Raw genomic sequence first — 18,694 nt, forward strand, 5'->3', positions numbered from 1 at the left:
AAGGGATACTGTAGTTATATTTTACAAACCTAAACTGCACAAATGCTGAGCACTGAAATGGAATCAAACTCAAACTGTTTCTCAAATAGCTAGTATTTTGCATGTAACTCATATCATCAGTGTATAGGCAACCCATTTCCTCAACAAGCTAATCCAAAGGAAATCCAAATTTATTATCCTTTGAAATTACTGAGACATGTTTACCCCATATATTTCACTAAGAGATGGAGTCTGTATTGCTGTTGCCAACTCTACAAGCTCAATAATTCTCTGGTCTAATGAAAGCAGTTATTGGGTCTATCAATGCTAAAATAGAAACAAGAATTTTCGCATAACATGTTCAGATGAAACATCTGCTGATCATTACTGCAGATTAATTTATCCACATAAAACACAATAACAAAATGTGATGTGTGGTAACAAATTTGGGAAACAATGGGTGGGGAAAAGTCTATACTTCATTTAGCTTCTGGTATTTGTGAGGACAGATGTTAAATTCAAAGTGACTGTTTTATTTTAAAGGTGACTACAAAAACAGCAACTGTCATGATACGCAACTTGACTTCTCTTTGTTAGATACTTTTGTTTTGAAGGATCATACAGGATCTGTTTTGTTCTGCCTTGTTTTATCTTGACTGATTACATGATTGTTTTGACCTGTGTTCTGTTTGACTCTCATGGTTCATATACCCTCACTCAACCACAGACAAACTGCCAGGTTGTCTGTTATCCTTGCTGTGAAACTACTGTGCCTTCCACCTCAACTTACCAGTTCCCTGCCTGCCATGATTCAGGTCTTCACCACTGGGTGTTTTTTGGACACTACCGATCATGGGACTCATTGCCGTCCCCACACTAAACTAAGTGACTTCTCCTTGTGTTCTGGAAAAAAGACTGTTTGCTCGAGTAGTTTTTTCTGAAACAGCGTCACGAGCTACCAGAGTAGCTAACTGAGTAGTTTTTAGTTTTCTCCTGTTTTTTTGGACAAACTAACATTGAAGATTGTGTTTGTGCAAGAGGGATTATACAGGAGCTAAATCTCCACTACAGTTTTTGTTCATTTGGACTGATATTGCGAACTGACATTGAAGATTGTGTTTTTTTTTTGCTAGAGGATCTGAGTTTTTGTTTTCTTCGAGCAGCTAGGGCTTTGAATGGAAATTTCGAACCCACCAAACGGGTAGCTCTCCTCACCAAGATGAGTGACTGTTTTGTTTCTTTTCGTGTATTTCTTCCTGAAGGTGGAGGGTTCTTCCAAATAAGAGGAAGGCTTTGCTTTGTGTATGTGCAAACATATTGGTACATATTCGTACCTTAAAGCAGGCATCACGAAGGCTGGAAAGGAAGTGGCGTTCCACAAACTTTGAGGAAATTTTTCTAGCCTGGAAAAACAGTCTACTAACATATAAAAAAGCTCTCCGTAAAGCCAGAACTGCATACATCACTAATAGAGGAAAATAAGAACAATCACAGGTTTCTTTTTAGCACTGTAGTCAGGCTGACAAAAAGTCACAGCTCTGTTGAGCCCAGTGTTCCCTTAGCTCTCAGCAGTGATGAATTTATGAGTTTCTTTACAAATAAAATCACAACTATTAGAGATAAAATTCAGCAGATGCTTCCTATACCTGCAATAAATGAATCTTCTATTACAGTAGCTCTTGAATCATCTGTAGGACCTCAGTTATGTTCAGACTGCTTCTCTCCCATAGATCTCTCTGAATTTAGATCAGTAGTTTCTTCATCGAAGTCATCAACGTGTCTCTTAGACCCCATCCCGACTAGACTGCTTAACCCTCTGGGGTCGACGCACGCGCTGGCGCATTTTGACGCATATTTTCCTGATAAGGCCGAAACAAACTTAAATTACTCCGTCAATTCTGATTGTACAGATAAAAGAAATATATCATTCAAATCTGTAAAGGTCTAGTTTTAGTGGTATACCAACATAATAACAACAAAAGGTGCTTTTTTTAAATAAAGAAAGCCGACAGGGTGCGCTCTCGGCCTTTTCTGTCTCTGCCATTTCTCTTCACAGACGCGTAAATAAAACAACCAGAATCTCAGCGAATACTTGGCTCATAAAAATAAGGTAAATCACATGACTATTCATTCTCAGACACACCCTCTTGCATATTGTCTTTCTGGACAAAAAGTGTCTTAGAAAATTTAAATCAGTGTATTGTTTACTGTGAATGTGTGAACAAGATGACATTCACAGCACTCTGAAGTAAACACTTTAGCCTACAACATGCTGGTCTCCAAAGTCTTGTGAACCAATGTTCTGTTTGTGTTTTATGGTCTTATTTCAGTGAGTAAAAAATTGTAGTTTTTCACTAGCCATGCATAAACACTTTTTTCTCAAAAACACAATACTGTATAAACTTGCTGCTCACATATTATTGTAGCCAATTTTGTGCTGATTACAGTGTTATCAGACTTTAGACATTAATATGTTTAAAAATCACTGAAAAAAGCACAAATGTCAGGACATGTCAAAATTTGTCCAGGCCCCAAAAACCCCCTCAGACCCCAGAGGGTTAAAATGGTTCCAATCCTATTTATCGGACAGATTCCAGTTTGTTCATGTCCATGATGAACCTTCCACACGAACAAAAGTTAGTTATGGAGTTCCACAAGGCTCTGTGCTAGGACCGATTCTGTTCACCCTGTACATGCTTCCTTTAGGATATGTCATTAGGAAGCACTCTATTAATTACCACTGCTATGCAGATGACACTCAGTTGTATCTATCTATTAAACCTGTTAACACAAATCAGTTAACCAGATTTCAAGCCTGTCTAACTGACATAAAGGCCTGGATGACCAGTAACTTTTTACTTTTAAATTCAAAACAGAAGTCATTATATTTGGGCCAAAAAATCTCAGAAATAACTTTTCTAAAATTATAGCTACTCTAGATGGCATAACCCTGGCCTCCAGCACTACTGTAAAAAACCTTGGAGTTATTTTTGACCAGGACATGTCCTTTAACTCACACATAAAACAAATCTCTAGAACTGTATTCTTTCACCTGGGCATCTCTAGAACTGCATTCTTTCACCTGCGCAACATTTCCAAAATTAGGAACATCCTGTCTCAAAATGATGCAGAAAAACTAGTCCATGCATTTGTTACCTCAAGGCTAGATTACTGTAACTCATTACTATCTGGATGTCCCAATATCTCCATAAAAAGCCTCCAATTAATCCAGAATGCCGCAGCCAGAGTCCTGACAGGAACTAGCAAGAGAGATCATATTTCTCCTATACTGGCTTCTCTTCATTGGCTCCCTGTAAAATATAGAATAGAATTTAAAATCCTTCTTCTCACATACAAATCCCTTCATAATCAAGCTCCTTCATACCTTAAAGACCTCATAGTACCATATTATCCCAATAGACCACTTCGCTCTCAGAGTGCAGGTCTACTTGTGGTTCCCAGAGTTTCCAAAAGCAGACTGGGAGGCAGAGCCTTTAGTTATCAAACTCCTCTCCTGTGGAACCAGCTCCCAGCCTGGGTTCAGGAGGCAGACACTCTCTGTACTTTTAAGGCTAGACTTAAAACCTTCCTCTTTGACAAAGCATATACTTAGGGCTGGCTTCAGGCAACCCTGAACCATCCCTTAGTTATGCTGTTATAGGCCTAGACTGCCCAAGGACCATCGGTGCACTGAGCTCCCCTACCCTACCCCCCCCCCCCCCCCCCTCTCTTCCTCTCCTCCCACCTCATGTATATTCCTCCATTGAATGTCACTAACCTTGTGCTCTCTCTCTCCCCTAGTTTGTGCTCTCTCCCTCTCTCTCTGTTCTCTCTGTACCTTCTGCAGGTGTCCCTGGTCCTGGAGCTGTATATCGCTGATGTGCAGTTACTGGTCCCACCAACCTGCAGTGTCTATTTGTTATTTGTTGTTTATTGTTGCTGTTCTTTTCTCTCTGCTCTATCCACTCACCCCAAACGGTCGAGGCAGATGGCCGCCCAACTGAACCCGGTTCTGCTGGAGGTTTTGACAATTGTTGGGTTTTTAGTTTTAGTTTTTGTAAAGTGCCTTGAGATGATTTGTATTGTGATTTGGCGCTATACAAATAAAATTGAATTGAATTGAATTGAATTGAATTGAATGTGATTGACTGATTCCCGTCTCCTCTGAGTTATTAATCAGATACCCCGGATCTTCTGACCAAGGAAACCTGCCCCATCAGTTTCTGCTCTGTGGAAACTACCCGTTTCAACTCCCATTCCTTCATTCAAGACCAACCCGGTGTTACCGAGTCTGGCCCTGTCTGCAACCTCGTCTGCCATAGCTTACCACTTGCTTCACTCTCCACTGACTGGTCATTCATTCCCTGCATTAAATCTGTTTTCCTACTAAAATAAAGTCAGACCTTGATACCTGAGTACCAGAGTGGGCAAATTATTGGTCCTCATCCCCCAAACGTGACAAGCAACAAAAAACCATATAGTGCTGAACCTTGACATCAGGATTTGGAACAAAAACAAAATACAGCATGTGGATTTAGAAACTCTCCCATCATTCAATCCATTATATATACCTGCTTATTCCTAATTAGGGTCATGGCGATCTGCTGAAAACTATCCCAGCTCTCTTTGGGTGAAAGGCAGGTGTATACCCTGGACAGATCAACAGTCCATTGCAGGGCCACATAGAGACAAACAACCTCGCACACTCAAATAAGCAATTTAGAATCACCAATGTTTTTAGAATCATGCATGTTTTTGAACGGTGCGAGGAAACCAGAGTACCTGGAGAAAACTCACGCAAGCATGGGGGAGAGCATGCAAACTCCACACAGAAAGGCCTCTGCCAGTTTACAAACTCAGGATCTTCTTGCTGTGAGGCAACTGTGCTAACCACTAAGCTACCATGCTGCATTTGAAATTCAGTTCAGTTTATTTGTATACTGTAATGCCAAATCAGAATACAATCATCTCAAGGCACTTTACAAAAACCCAACAAATCCCTTATGAGCAAGAATTTGGCAACAGTGGAGAGGAAAAACTCCATTTAATGGAAAAAAAACCTCCACCAGAACCAGGCTGAGTTTGGACGGCCATCTACCTAGACCGGTTGGGATAGTGGAGTGGATAGAGGAGAGCAAAAAGAACAGCAACAATAAACAACAAATAAATACTGTTTCAACTAACTATTGATAATGTACTATAAAACAATTTAGTGTTTTGTCATGACTTTGTTTTGGAAATATGTTTCAAAACTTGTACTGAAAGTCACTCCTTCAGATACTTGTCAGTCTTTTTTTATTCATATGTCAAAAACTCCGATCTACAGTGGGCATGGAAAGTATTCAGACCCCTTTAAATTTTTCACTCTGTGTCATTGCAGCCATTAGCCAAAATCAAAAAAGTTCATTTTATTTCTCATTAATGTACCCTCAGCACCCCATCTTGACAGAAACAGACAGAAATGTAGAAATTTTTGCAAATTTATTAAAAAAGAAAAACTGAAATATCACATGGTCGTACGTCCTGTTGAAAGGTGAACCTTCGGCCCAGTCTGAGGTCCTGAGCACTCTGGAAAAGGTTTTCTTCCAGGATATCTCTGTACTTGGCCGCATTCATCTTTCCTTCAATTGCAACCAGTCATCCTGTCCCTGCAGCTGAAAAACACCCCCACAACATGATGCTCCCACCACCATGTTTCACTGTAGGGATTGTATTGGGCAGGTGATGAGCAGTGCCTGGTTTTCTCCACACATACCGCTTAGAATTAACGCCAAAAAGTTCAATCTTGGTCTGATCAGACCAGAGAATCTTATTTCTCATAGTCTGGGAGTCCTTCATGTGTTTTTTGGCAAACTCTGTGCGGGCTTTCATGTGCCTTGCTTCCGTTGGGCCACTCTGCCATAAAGCCCCGACTGGTGGAGGGCTGCAGTGATAGTTGACTTTGTGGAACTTTCTCCCATCTCCCTACTGCATCTCTGGAGCTCAGCCACAGTGAACTTTGGGTTCTTCTTTACCTCTCTCACCAAGGCTCTTCTCCCACGATTGCTCAGTTTGGCTGGACGGCCAGGTCTAGGAAGAGTTCTGGTCGTCCCAAACTTTTTCCATTTGAGGATTATGAAGGCCACTGTGCTCTTACGAATCTTGAGTGCTGCAGAAATTCTTTTGTAACCTTGGCCAGATCTGTGCCTTGCCACAATTCTGTCTCTGAGCTCCTTGGGCAGTTCCTTCGACCTCATGATTCTCATTTGCTCTAACATGCACTCTGAGCTGTAAGGTCTTATATAGACAGGTGTGTGCCTTTCCTAATCAAGTCCAATCAGTTTAATTAAACACAGCTGGACTCCAATGAAGGAGCAGAACCATCTCAAGGAGGATGAGAAGAAATGGACAGCATGTGATTTAAATATGAGTGTCACTGCAAAGGGTCTGAATACTTATGACCATGTGATATTTCAGTTTTTCTTTTTTTAATAAATTTGCAAAAATTTCTACATTTCTGGTTTTTTCTGTCTAGATGGGGTGCTGAGTGTACATTAATGATAAATAAAATGAACTTTTTTGATTTTGGCAAATGGCTGCAATGACACAAAGAGTGAAAAATTTAAAGGGGTCTGAATACTTTCTGTATCCACTGTACTACTTCTTTTCCTTTTGGCTGCTCCCTTCATGGGTCGCCATAGCGAATCATCTGCCTCCATTTAATCCTGTCCTCTGTATCCTTCACACCCACACCAACTATCCTCATGTCCTCCTTCACTACATCCAAGAACCTCCTCTTTGGTCTTCCTCTAGGCCTCCTTCCTGGCAGCTCTAACCTCAGATCCTTTTACCAATATATTCACTGTCCCTCCTCTGAACTTATCCAAACCATCTCAATCTGGCTTCCCTGGCTTTTTCTCCAAAACATCTGACATGAGCTGTCCCTTTGATGTACTCATTCCTGATTCCATCCTCGTCACTACCAGAAAGAACCTCAACAACTTCAGCTCTACCTCCAGCTCTGCCTCCTGTCTTTTTCTCAGTGCCACTGTCTCTAAACCATACAACACAGGTGTCAAACTCAGTAATTATATGTGGCACGTGAGATCATATCAAATGTGTATTAGAGCTGGCCCGCCAGTATATAGCGTATACACCACTAATACTACAAATCCCAGAATGCTTTGTTAGTGCGTTGGCGCGTTAGTCGAGACTGCCAAATGCCCCCTCCTTTTCTGTTGACAATCATTAGCATCCATGCTACCAGTCACCTCAGACAAAAGTAATCCACCCCTCCCCCAAAATGGCCAAAAGAAAGATGGAAAACAGGAGCTTTCAAGACAGGTGGGGGGCAGATTATATGTTCACGAATATAAAGGACAGACCTGTTTGTCTTGTATGCGGAGCCACCATGGCTGTAACGAAAGAATATAACCTAAAAAGACACTATGAAAAGAAACACCACGACAAGTACAAGGACCTGGACGTAAAGCACAAGCTCCAGAAGGTAGAGGAGATGAAAAAAAGTCTGGTTTTATGGCAGACTATGTTCACAAAAGCAAAATCACAAAGTGAGGCCGCTGTAAAGGCTAGTTTTACTGTGGTAGAAGAGATTGCAAAATCTTTAATGAGGGCGAGTTTGTCAAAAAGTGCATGGTCAAAGTTTGCGACATCATGTGCCCAGATAAAAAGCAAGCATTTTTAACTGTTTCAGCATACTTTCAGCTAGAAACACCATTCAACCTTCAAACGGGTCAGAAGGCAATAATCTATTAGTCTTGTATTCAGCTTTTTGGTATCTGTTATGGTTTTTGATTAATCGCATTTTATGTTTTATGGTTTTTTAAGGCTTTTTACATTGGTGTGTATGGGAGCAGAATGTTCACAGCTAGAGTGGGTGATGTCACTGATGACATCACCCACTCTAGCGTTTGCTCTTCAACTTTTTTCAAATTTTTTGTTTCTTTTCTTCTCTTCTTGTGTCAACTTTCAGCTTTATAAACAATTTATATATTAAAGTAGTAGAGATTTTTGTCTTCTTTCAGGTAATACTGTTCTCATTTTGATAGGACCTACGGTTTTTCGACCAGGTGGCCATACCCACAGAGAGTGACTGCTCAATCTCTCATTCACTCCCATTATAAAAGAGGTCCAGGAATTCTGGTAAAAAACACAAATGAAGGCTGTTTCTAACTCACCACCAATCCTTCATTTTTTGGAATATCTCCACAAAAAGTGGATCAGTCTCTTCGTTGAAGCCTCTTGGCTCTGTTAGTCAAGGAATTATTGTGATAGGTCTTATAGTTTTTCTGTAGTTCTCTAATTTGTGAGGTGACGTTTTCTCAGATTCTCCATTCTGTATGTGTTAAGCGCTGTGTCACTGTCACTCCTCTTCCCACTCTGGGCTTAGGTCACCATAGCAACAGCTCACAAAGCAATAGCAGAGATGTACAACAGCTGTTGTACATATTTTTTTCTTATTAGAGTGTTTATCTATTTATCTTTTTTTATAAATCTTATATTTTTTTTCTGCGCAACCTGGAGTTGCATTTACATTTCACTACTGTTGTACAACCACGTATATGACACGTATATGATAAAATTTTGAATATGAATTTGAATTTTTATATGCTAATTGGAAATGTGCATAAAAAATGCTAACTGGTACAGATAATTTTTATGATCTGTCCCAAATGGAATTCGCATTAATAATTTATGCAAGGTGTGTGCAGTGTCTCCTGTTTTAAACTATTTATCATAAAAGAGACAGGTTAGAGGACAAATGAAAAATCATAAAGATTTATAAGCACAGTAAAACTTTCCCTTTAATGGATTGCTTACCCCGAAGAATGAATACTGCTAGCATTATGAAGTCATCAAATATTCAGCTCACAATTCTCATGTTGTAGATGGTGAGACTTTTTTTTCTTGGTTGGATGAAAACAGATTTTTACCAGTAACTCTGTAGATTATAAAAAACATTCAAAGTTGCAGCTGAATGACTGATCTGCTTTGAAATCAGCCTAACTGATGACTGTGATAGAGTTTAACATTGCTTCAAAATCACATTTTTTTCTGTGCAGGCTGCAGTAGACAGACAATATCAGTAGCACACCTTAAAATACATAGTTTTATGTCTCATATTTGTGTTACTTTTTGATACTGCTTACAGACATAAAGATGAGGACGACAGCTAACCAGTTGACTGAAACTTGCACACAAAGCCCAATCACATAATGGATGTCTGGTCTCTTTGACAAAAAAACTAAACATCTAATAAATGCCATGCCTTGTTTTGATGCATTAATGATATTCTCTTTATAAACAAACACACATACTATATCTATATCTTATACTTATTTTTCTTATACTTATCTTTGTGTGATCATTGGCATAAAGAATTCAGTAGCCCCCTCACACCATCCTTAACCAACACAACACATGCCTAACAACCACCCTAACCTTAACTCTAATTCTAACCTGAACCCTTAAACCATGTCTGACCATGTCCATTTTATAAATCATATCAAAGCAACATAAAATGATAGATTAGTAAAAATAACTGTCAGTCATACATACATATGTACACTTCACATGCGCATTCGCCTATACACACAAGCAAACACACAATTACTCCTGGGGCAACAAAGGGTCTCCACATATATGAAATGGAACAATAACAAGAAAAAAAAAAAAGATCAAGTGCTTCCAAAAGAAAATTTTGATGGCTGTCAGGTCTGCTTTCAGCATACACATGACACAATGATATCAAGGTATCAAGGAACACACATATGCACTCACGCATACACACACACACACACACACATACACACATGCACGACTGTAGAAAGATTAAGGTCAAACAAACAGACATGCACAGAAGCCAGGAAGTCAACACAAGACCTGATGTGCACCCCCCCCCCCCCCCCCCCCCCCCAATATACTATTAAGAAAACATGAAACATGGCTGAATAACTCTACTGTATCTACTGTATGTGTGCATTGCATATACAGTGGGTACGGAAAGTATTCAGACCCCTATAAATTTTTCACTCTTTCTGTCATTGCAGCCATTTGCCAAAATCAAAAAAGTTCATTTTATTTCTCATTAATGTACACTCAGCACCCCATCTTGACAGAAAAAAACAGAAATGTAGAAATTTTTGCAAATTTATTAAAAAAGAAAAACTGAAATATCACATGGTCATAAGTATTCAGACCCTGTGCTCAGTATTGAGTAGAAGCACCCTTTTGAGCTAGTACAGCCATGAGTCTTCTTGGGAATGATGCAACAAATTTTTCACACCTGGATTTGGGGATCCTCTGCCATTCTTCCTTGCAGATCCTCTCCAGTTCTATCAGGTTGGATGGTGAACGTTGGTGGACAGCCATTTTCAGGTCTCTCCAGAGATGCTCAATTGGGTTTAGGTCAGGGCTCTGGCTGGGCCAGTCAAGAACGGTCACAGAGTTGTTTCAAAGCCACTCCTTTGTTATTTTAGCTGTGTGCTTAGGGTCATTGTCCTGTTGAAAGGTGAACCTTCGGCCCAGTCTGAGGTCCTGAGCACTCTGGAAGAGGTTTTCTTCCAGGATATCTCTGTACTTGGCCGCATTCATCTTTTCTTCAATTGCAACCAGTCGTCCTGTCCCTGCAGTTGAAAAACACCCCCACAACATGATGCTCCCACTACCATGTTTCACTGTAGGGATTGTAATGGGCAGGTGAGGAGCAGTGCCTGGTTTTCTCCACACATACCGCTTAGAATTAACACCAAAAAGTTCAATCTTGGTCTCATCAGACCAGAGAATCTTATTTCTCATAGTCTGGGAGTCCTTCATGTGTTTTTTGGCAAACTCTATGCAGGCTTTCATGTGTCTTGCACTGAGGAGAGGCTTCCGTCGGGCCACTCTGCCATAAAGCCCCGACTGGTGGAGGGCTGCAGTGATAGTTGACTTATGGAACTTTCTCCCATCTCTCTACTGCATCTCTGGAGCTCAGCCATAGTGATCTTTGGGTTCTTCTTTACCTCTCTCACCAAGGCTCTTCTCCCACGATTGCTCAGTTTGGCTGGACGGCCAGGTCTAGGAAGAGTTCTGGTCGTCCCAAACTTTTTCCATTTGAGGATTATGGAGGCCACTGTGCTCTTAGGAACCTTGAGTGCTGCAGAAATTCTTTTGTAACCTTGGCCAGATCTGTGCCTTGCCACAATTCTGTCTCTGAGCTCCTTGGGCAGTTCCTTCGACCTCATGATTCTCATTTGCTCTGACATGCACTGTGAGCTGTAAGGTCTTATATAGACAGGTGTGTGCCTTTCCTAATCAAGTCCAATCAGTTTAATTAAACACAGCTGGACTCCAATGAAGGAGCAGAACCATCTCAAGAAGGATCAGAAGAAATGGACAGCATGTAAGTTAAATATGAGTGTCACTGCAAAGGGTCTGAATACTTATGACCATGTGATATTTCAGTTTTTCTTTTTTAATAAATTTGAAAAAATTTCTACATTTCTGGTTTTTTCTGTCAAGATGGGGTGCTGAGTGAACATTAATGAGAAATAAAATGAACTTTTTTGATTTTGGCAAATGGCTGCAATGACACAAAGAGTGAAAAATTTAAAGGGGTCTGAATACTTTCCGTACCCACTGTATAGTGTATGAACTATTCTAGTTCTAAGTGACAGAAGGACAACCATGACAACATATCTGGGCTGTGAGCCAAGGCTCATAGAACTTAAGAAAACAGTAATATTCTCACAAAGCAGGAGGAGAGTTCTACCATATTTGGCAAAAAACTGAAACTATACAGTTTCACCCTGAGTCCAGGGAAAGTTGCTAAATATAATTTCATGTAAAAAGAGTGTGCTTCCTGATTTTCACTACTGTAAACTGACACACAAGTCTACACAGAAAACATTTAACTAATTTATTATGAATTTCTGATCCTATCTGTAGACAGATGATGAATTTAACATTTTGTCAGTGATTGAATTGATAACCTGTATTAGTGAAATATTGCCACCATCTCCACCCATGTCATCAAAATCACTCCAAATAACTGCAGCCATCCTGCCATTTGGCCACACTCTAATAAAATAAATTTGATTTCTGAATACAGTGCTCATTGTGCATACTTCATGACAATCACAATCAGTAATGTCTAACCTTATTTATATAGCAGACTGCAGTAGCCTATTTGAAAAATAACATTCCCAAAATTGTTCCATCACGGTGCAGGTCACACTTGTCATCACTATTGCCTCAGAAATTGCCTATGTGTAATGACCAGTATTCACATATCACTATACACACTCACACTCACACCACACACTTACCTTCATATACAGCCTTAAAGCCTTGTGCACTGACAGCAAAGTCTGTGGTAAACCACAAGGCCAATATAGATCCACTGCTGACTATAGGGGAGGGCAGCATGAATCCTGACAATCTGAAAAACACAATGAAACACATAAATATACCTGTGTGAAATACAGAAAGATAGTTGACTCTTGATTTTTAAAAACATATATTGCAGCAACATAAAATCTGATATGGGACAGTAAAACGCATGTGTATTCAGTGCTGATGGTGTTGATGTTGTGGTTAAGACCCCAACCCTGGAGCTATAAATATTCCTGCTGGCGTAAGCAAGGTTCCTGCAAGAATTTCTCTTTGTGTTTTCCTAACTCAATGGTACTCTCAGGATTCCTGCTGTCTCATTTGTTGGATAAAAGGGGGGTGAAGGGAATTATTTACTCACTCTCTAAAAATAAATCTGCCACTGAGCTGCAGTACACAATGTCTACTATTCATGATAGCCAACCATATCATGAGTGCAGATACAGAACAAAAACAGAAGAATATATGCTGTAATATTAGTATTTGACTTAGATACAGCAAGGTGAACAAATAACACAAAATTGAAACTGAAAGAGATGAATAGTACATTGACCTGACTAGGTAATGAAACCAACATTATGCAAATAAAATCTGCTTTTATAATGAAGAAACAGTTATAAAAAAAGAGAAATTAACATCTGATCTTCATGCTTAAGTAAATAACAGAAGTTGCGGCACTTTTGATAGAAGCAGATATGTGGATTAATAGACAAAGATGCTTAATTTACTAGTATATGTATGCTGCAGTGCAAGAGTACAAGTGTGGCTGAATAATGAATATTACAATTACGTATATCTTGATATTTAAAAATTACAAGAACAACAGACAAGCTTAGACAACATAATTTTTCCTTGGTGTGCTATGCATGAAAGAAGTAAAAGTGAAGAAAGACAAAACCAAATGGAAAAAAAGGAAACAAGGACAGATATTAAAACTGGATTCAAGTGCTAATGTAATCACAGCAATGACAACAATGAGTCTAATTTCTGTACTATTGGCAGTCATTTAATACTTAACTCTGTTCATCATTTGAAAGGTCAATCAGGTCAGCAGAGAGGTAGGTGGCACATAAAGAGAGAATGAAAATGAGAAATTGGAGAGAGGAAGAGAGGGGGGAAACATGTACAAGGAAAGAAGAAATCAGGCAAATGGATAAATAAGACCAAAAACACTTAAAGACTGAGCAACACAAAGGATGGTGAAAACAGAATTGTGAAAAATGAATAATTAAAATTTTCTGGGCTCAAAGCAAGGACATAAAGGGCAGACAATAATGGATGAAAGGAGCATATGACAAGTGACGAGAGAAGAGAGGAGACAGAGGAAATGGAGAAGGACAGAATGGAGAAGTGTGTGAAATGTGTGTTCAGGTGAAAAGAGAATCAAAGGTTTTACAGAAATTTTATTTGATTTAGCCACAGTAGTGTCTGGCACTTCCATTTTCTTGTCCAGTTTTATGCGTAGTGCCAGTAACTGCTGTTTCGTGATATTTGGGGTTTTACATGAAACTGAAGATTCAGGTTCCAGTGGTAGGGCTTTTTAGAAGGCTGTTGTTTACACCAATAGAGAGTATCGAATGTTAATAGTTTTGCAACTCTTCCTTGTTTTTCTTTTTCTCACTGTCTAGCTTGCCTTCCTCTTTTTCTGTTCTTGTTCCATCTCACTCTCTCTCCCAGTCAGGCCAACACTAATCCCACAGCTTTTTGACATTTATTTAAAATAAGTAAGAATATATGATCGTTGATCCAGTTTGTCAACTATCCAACCAGTCAAACAAATTATGTAATCAGACATCAATCAGTGGTTTCAGCCAGTTGGCCTTTGCAGTCAATTGACCAACCAGCCAGTTTGCCTGTGTGCCTTTGTGTTGCTTTGTTCACCTGTCTGACTGCCCATTTGCATCTGCCTGTTTAACAGTATCTCTCCCTCTGCCTGCCAGTCTTGGCATGTCTCATGTTGACAGACATGATGTCATAATGCTAGGATTACTGCTCAGATTGGATGATAGTACAGTAATAAGACATATGATACTGGAAAATAGTCGCTTAAATAATAGCAACTGGTGCAGTTGGCAGCATTTTGGAATTTGTGTAAAATGATAAAGAGAGCCTAGAAAATCTTGGTAATGCTGTATGTAAGCCTGCCATGAACAAAGTAACTGCTGGTGAATACTATTGGGAAAATTTTACATTCCCATTTTGGAAGAAAAGATGCATTCCAAATGCAACTGCACACAAACGGCACCCCCTTTGTGTGGGGGGTGCCTGTTCAGAGGGAGGGGCTTGGGGAGGCGGTTCGCTGGGGGACGCGGTTCGCTCGCGGCGAGGGCCGTTCATTGCTGCTTGCAACTATATTTCACGTTTGTTTCTTTTAATTTTGATCATTATAACTTACAGCTAATGAAAACTCAAAAGTCAGTATCAGAAAATTTGAATATTGTGAAAACGTTCAATAAAATTCAGTATTGGAGACTCATGGCAGTACTCTAATCAGCTAATTAACTCAAAACATCTAGAAAGGTTTCCTGAGCCTTCAGTCTCTCAGTGTGGTTCAGCAGGCCACACAAATATGGGGAAGACAGCTGACTTGACAGTCTAGAAAATGATCACTGACACCCTGCACAAGTAGGGTAAGAGGCATAAGGTCATTGCTAAAGAAGCTGGCTGTTTACAGAGTGCTGTATCCAATCATATTAGTGAAAAGTTGAATGGAGGAAAAACGTGGTAGAAAAAGGTGCACAAGCGACAGGGAAACCACAGCCTGTGAAACGAAGCCCATTCAACAATTTGGGGGAGATTCACAAGGAGTGGACTGCAGCTGGACTCAGTGCTTCAAGAGCCACCATGCACAGATGTACCCATATTGCTGCAGTAATTCATGCAAAAGAAGCCCTGACCAAGTATTGAGTGCTGTGCATGTTCATACTTTTCAGTAGTTCAACATTTCTGTTAAAATCCTTCTTTTTTTATTGGTCTTAAGTAATATTCAAATTTTCTGAGATACTGAATTTTGGGTTTTCATTAGCTGTAAGTTATAATGATCAATATTAAAACAAACAAATCCATGAACTACATCAGTCTGTGTAATGAATCTATATAAATATATGTTTCACTTTTTTAATTGAATTAGTGTAATAAATCAACTTTATATGATATTCTAATTAACTGAGATGGAACAGTACATGAGGAATGCATCATTAAAGGGTCTGCAGAGGCTGCTGGTCTTAAAGGTATTAGCTTCATTAAGTTAAGTGTGTTACTCTCTCTAAATGAATGTGGTATTGGAACTATGGATAGTTAAATGTTGATCACACTTCTAAGACATTTACACTGACCAGCAGTGACTGAATGTATTTCAGAACACTTATTTGTAGGGTGTCATGTGTTGTTTTCTAGCGATGGCTGTGACACCCTATATCAAGCACACTTTAACAAAGCCAAATCAAGATTGATATTGGCAGCCTGGGAAATTTACTGTCTCACAGGTAAGGAAAATGCTTGTGAACAGGCAGTTGGCAGGTGAAATCCACTTGACCAGTGGAATACCTGACAGGAGCATTGATGAAGAGATGTATTCAATGACCATTTAATGTGTTTGACCGAGGCACTTAAACTCCAACTGCTGTGGTGATGTTAGAGGAATAGGTGACTGTGATGGGAAGCCCACAGGTGTAGAATAAGAGGAGATAAAGTTTAAATGAAGTAAACGGAGTGGATTTCCATTTTACATGCAACAGTAAAACTTTCCAATGTTTCACCATAACTAAGGCACCCTGCTCCAAAAAACTAAAAATGGTATTCTTGTGTAGGCTGTAGATTTATTTTTATAAAAGAGTGAAGAGTCCAGTTTCTACCAGAGTATCAGTGAAACTACTTTCCAATCCAGTTTTGTTGATGTAAAGCAAGCCACTGATAGAAAATTTAAATAAACTGTACAAAAAATTCTGACTTCCAGAAAAAAATGTGTGAGTATTCCATTCCTGGACCTTGAAAATCATTGAATTTGATTCCACTGCCTGCTGGAAGATCTTCAATGTGTCACCACTGTGTAAAACATAACTATTGTTGTAAAGCTTAAATTTTCTGTAATATGGGCCCCATGACCTTTGAGTTATGAAAACCATACAAAGTCAATTTATCTAATGTAAAAGAACATACAGTGGGTACGGAAAGTATTCAGACCCTTTTAAATTTTTCACTCTTTGTGTCATTGCAGCCATTTGCCAAAATCAAAAAAGTTCATTTTATTTCTTATTAATGTACACTCAGCACCCCATTTTGACAGAAAAAAAACAGAAATGTAGAAATTTTTGCAAATTTATTAAAAAAGAAAAACTGAAATATCACATGGTCATAAGTATTCAGACCCTTTGCAGTGACACTCATATTTAACTCACATGCTGTCCATTTCTTCTGATCCTCCTTGAGATGGTTCTGCTCCTTCATTGGAGTCCAGCTGTGTTTAATTAAACTGATTGGACTTGATTAGGAAAGGCACACACCTGTCTATATAAGACCTTACAGCTCACAGTGCATGTCAGAGCAAATGAGAATCATGAGGTTGAAGGAACTGCCCAAGGAGCTCAGAGACAGAATTGTGGCAAGGCACAGATCTGGCCAAGGTTACAAAAGAATTTCTGCAGCACTCAAGGTTCCTAAGAGCACAGTGGCCTCCATAATCCTCAAATGGAAAAAGTTTGGGACGACCAGAACTCTTCCTAGACCTGGCCGTCCAGCCAAACTGAGCAATCGTGGGAGAAGAACCTTGGTGAGAGAGGTAAAGAAGAACCCAAAGATCACTGTGGCTGAGCTCCAGAGATGCAGTAGGGAGGTGGGAGAAAGTTCCACAAAGTCAACTATCACTGCAGCCCTCCACTAGTCGGGGCTTTATGGCAGAGTGGCCCGACGGAAGCCTCTCCTCAGTGCAAGACACATGAAAGCCTGCATAGAGTTTGCCAAAAAACACATGAAGGACTCCCAGACTATGAGAAATAAGATTCTCTGGTCTGATGAGACCAAGATTGAACTTTTTGGCGTTAATTCTAAGCGGTATGTGTGGAGAAAACCAGGCACTGCTCATCACCTGCCCAATACAGTCCCTACAGTGAAACATGGTGATGGGAGCATCATGTTGTGGGGGTGTTTTTCAGCTGCAGGGACAGGACGACTGGTTGCAATTGAAGGAAAGATGAATGCGGCCAAGTACAGAGATATCCTGGAAGAAAACCTCTTCCAGAGTGCTCAGGACCTCAGACTGGGCCGAAGGTTCACCTTTCAACAGGACAATGACCCTAAGCACACAGCTAAAATAACTGGAGAGACCTGAAAATGGCTGTCCACCAATGTTCACCATCCAACCTGACAGAACTGGAGAGGATCTGCAAGGAAGAATGGCAGAGGATCCCCAAATCCAGGTGTTACGTCCCAGCCCGAATGAGACTTCACATAAGGGTAAAGGATAAGGGAAGGTGGAAGAATGAAGGTAGATGGTACGGCTCACGTAATGAATTTTCTGTTGTGACATTTATTCTATCAATAATAGTGAGAAAACACTGACAACACCATTTCGCAAACAAACAAATGAAAGTATCACCTCAAAACACGTTACCATAAGTGAAGTACAGAACAAAACACCAAAAGACATTATTTACTATAAACAGCGATTATTAACACAAGTACTCAAAACGTGCAAATGGCGTTTGCACACACACGTAAGTACAAACTAAGCGTAAAGCTACACAAACAGTCAGAGAGTTTCGAAGTGGGAGAACTGTTCACATAAAATCCCAGTTCACCGCCTGAGTAAAGCTTTTCCGGTCCTTATATACCGGATGCAGTGATTGAATGGCGCGTCTCAACTGACGTACGTCGTACGTCACTAGCCAACTTTCAAGGGTTTACCAGAAGATTGTCAAACGGCACCTCAGGGGCCGTAACACAGGTGTGAAAAACTTGTTGCATCATTCCCAAGAAGACTCATGGCTGTACTAGCTCAAAAGGGTGCTTCTACTCAATACTGAGCACAGGGTCTGAATACTTATGACTATGTGATATTTCAGTTTTTCTTTTTTAATGAATTTGCAAAAATTTCTACATTTCTGTTTTTTTTTCTGTCAAGATGGGGTGCTGAGTGAACATTAATGAGAAATAAAATGAACTTTTTTGATTTTGGACAATGGCTGCAATGACACAAAGAGTGAAAAATTTATAGGGGATCTGAATACTTTCCGTACCCACTGTACATATGCATTAGAAAATATACGCACCAGTGGTATACTGTAAGAGTGAACCCATGAGTGATTCCTTTTGCATGTGTATGCTTTTCTGCAACAACAAATGTGCA

The 18,694-nt window shown here is 39.8% G+C and overlaps 1 protein-coding gene across 1 annotated transcript in view; it reads right to left on the bottom strand.

Annotated features, from left to right (window-relative positions):
* LOC113138270 (CUB and sushi domain-containing protein 1) overlaps positions 1–18,694 on the bottom strand; it is a 950,854-nt gene that overhangs the window by 675,409 nt on the left and 256,751 nt on the right. Inside the window, exon 3 of the mRNA XM_033325108.1 lies at positions 12,288–12,400. Coding sequence (XP_033180999.1) covers positions 12,288–12,400 — 113 coding nt within the window. The remainder of the gene's footprint in view (positions 1–12,287; positions 12,401–18,694) is intronic.

The sequence above is a fragment of the Mastacembelus armatus genome, chromosome 3 (assembly GCF_900324485.2).
Source record: "Mastacembelus armatus chromosome 3, fMasArm1.2, whole genome shotgun sequence".
In the NCBI taxonomy this organism is placed as follows: domain Eukaryota; kingdom Metazoa; phylum Chordata; class Actinopteri; order Synbranchiformes; family Mastacembelidae; genus Mastacembelus; species Mastacembelus armatus.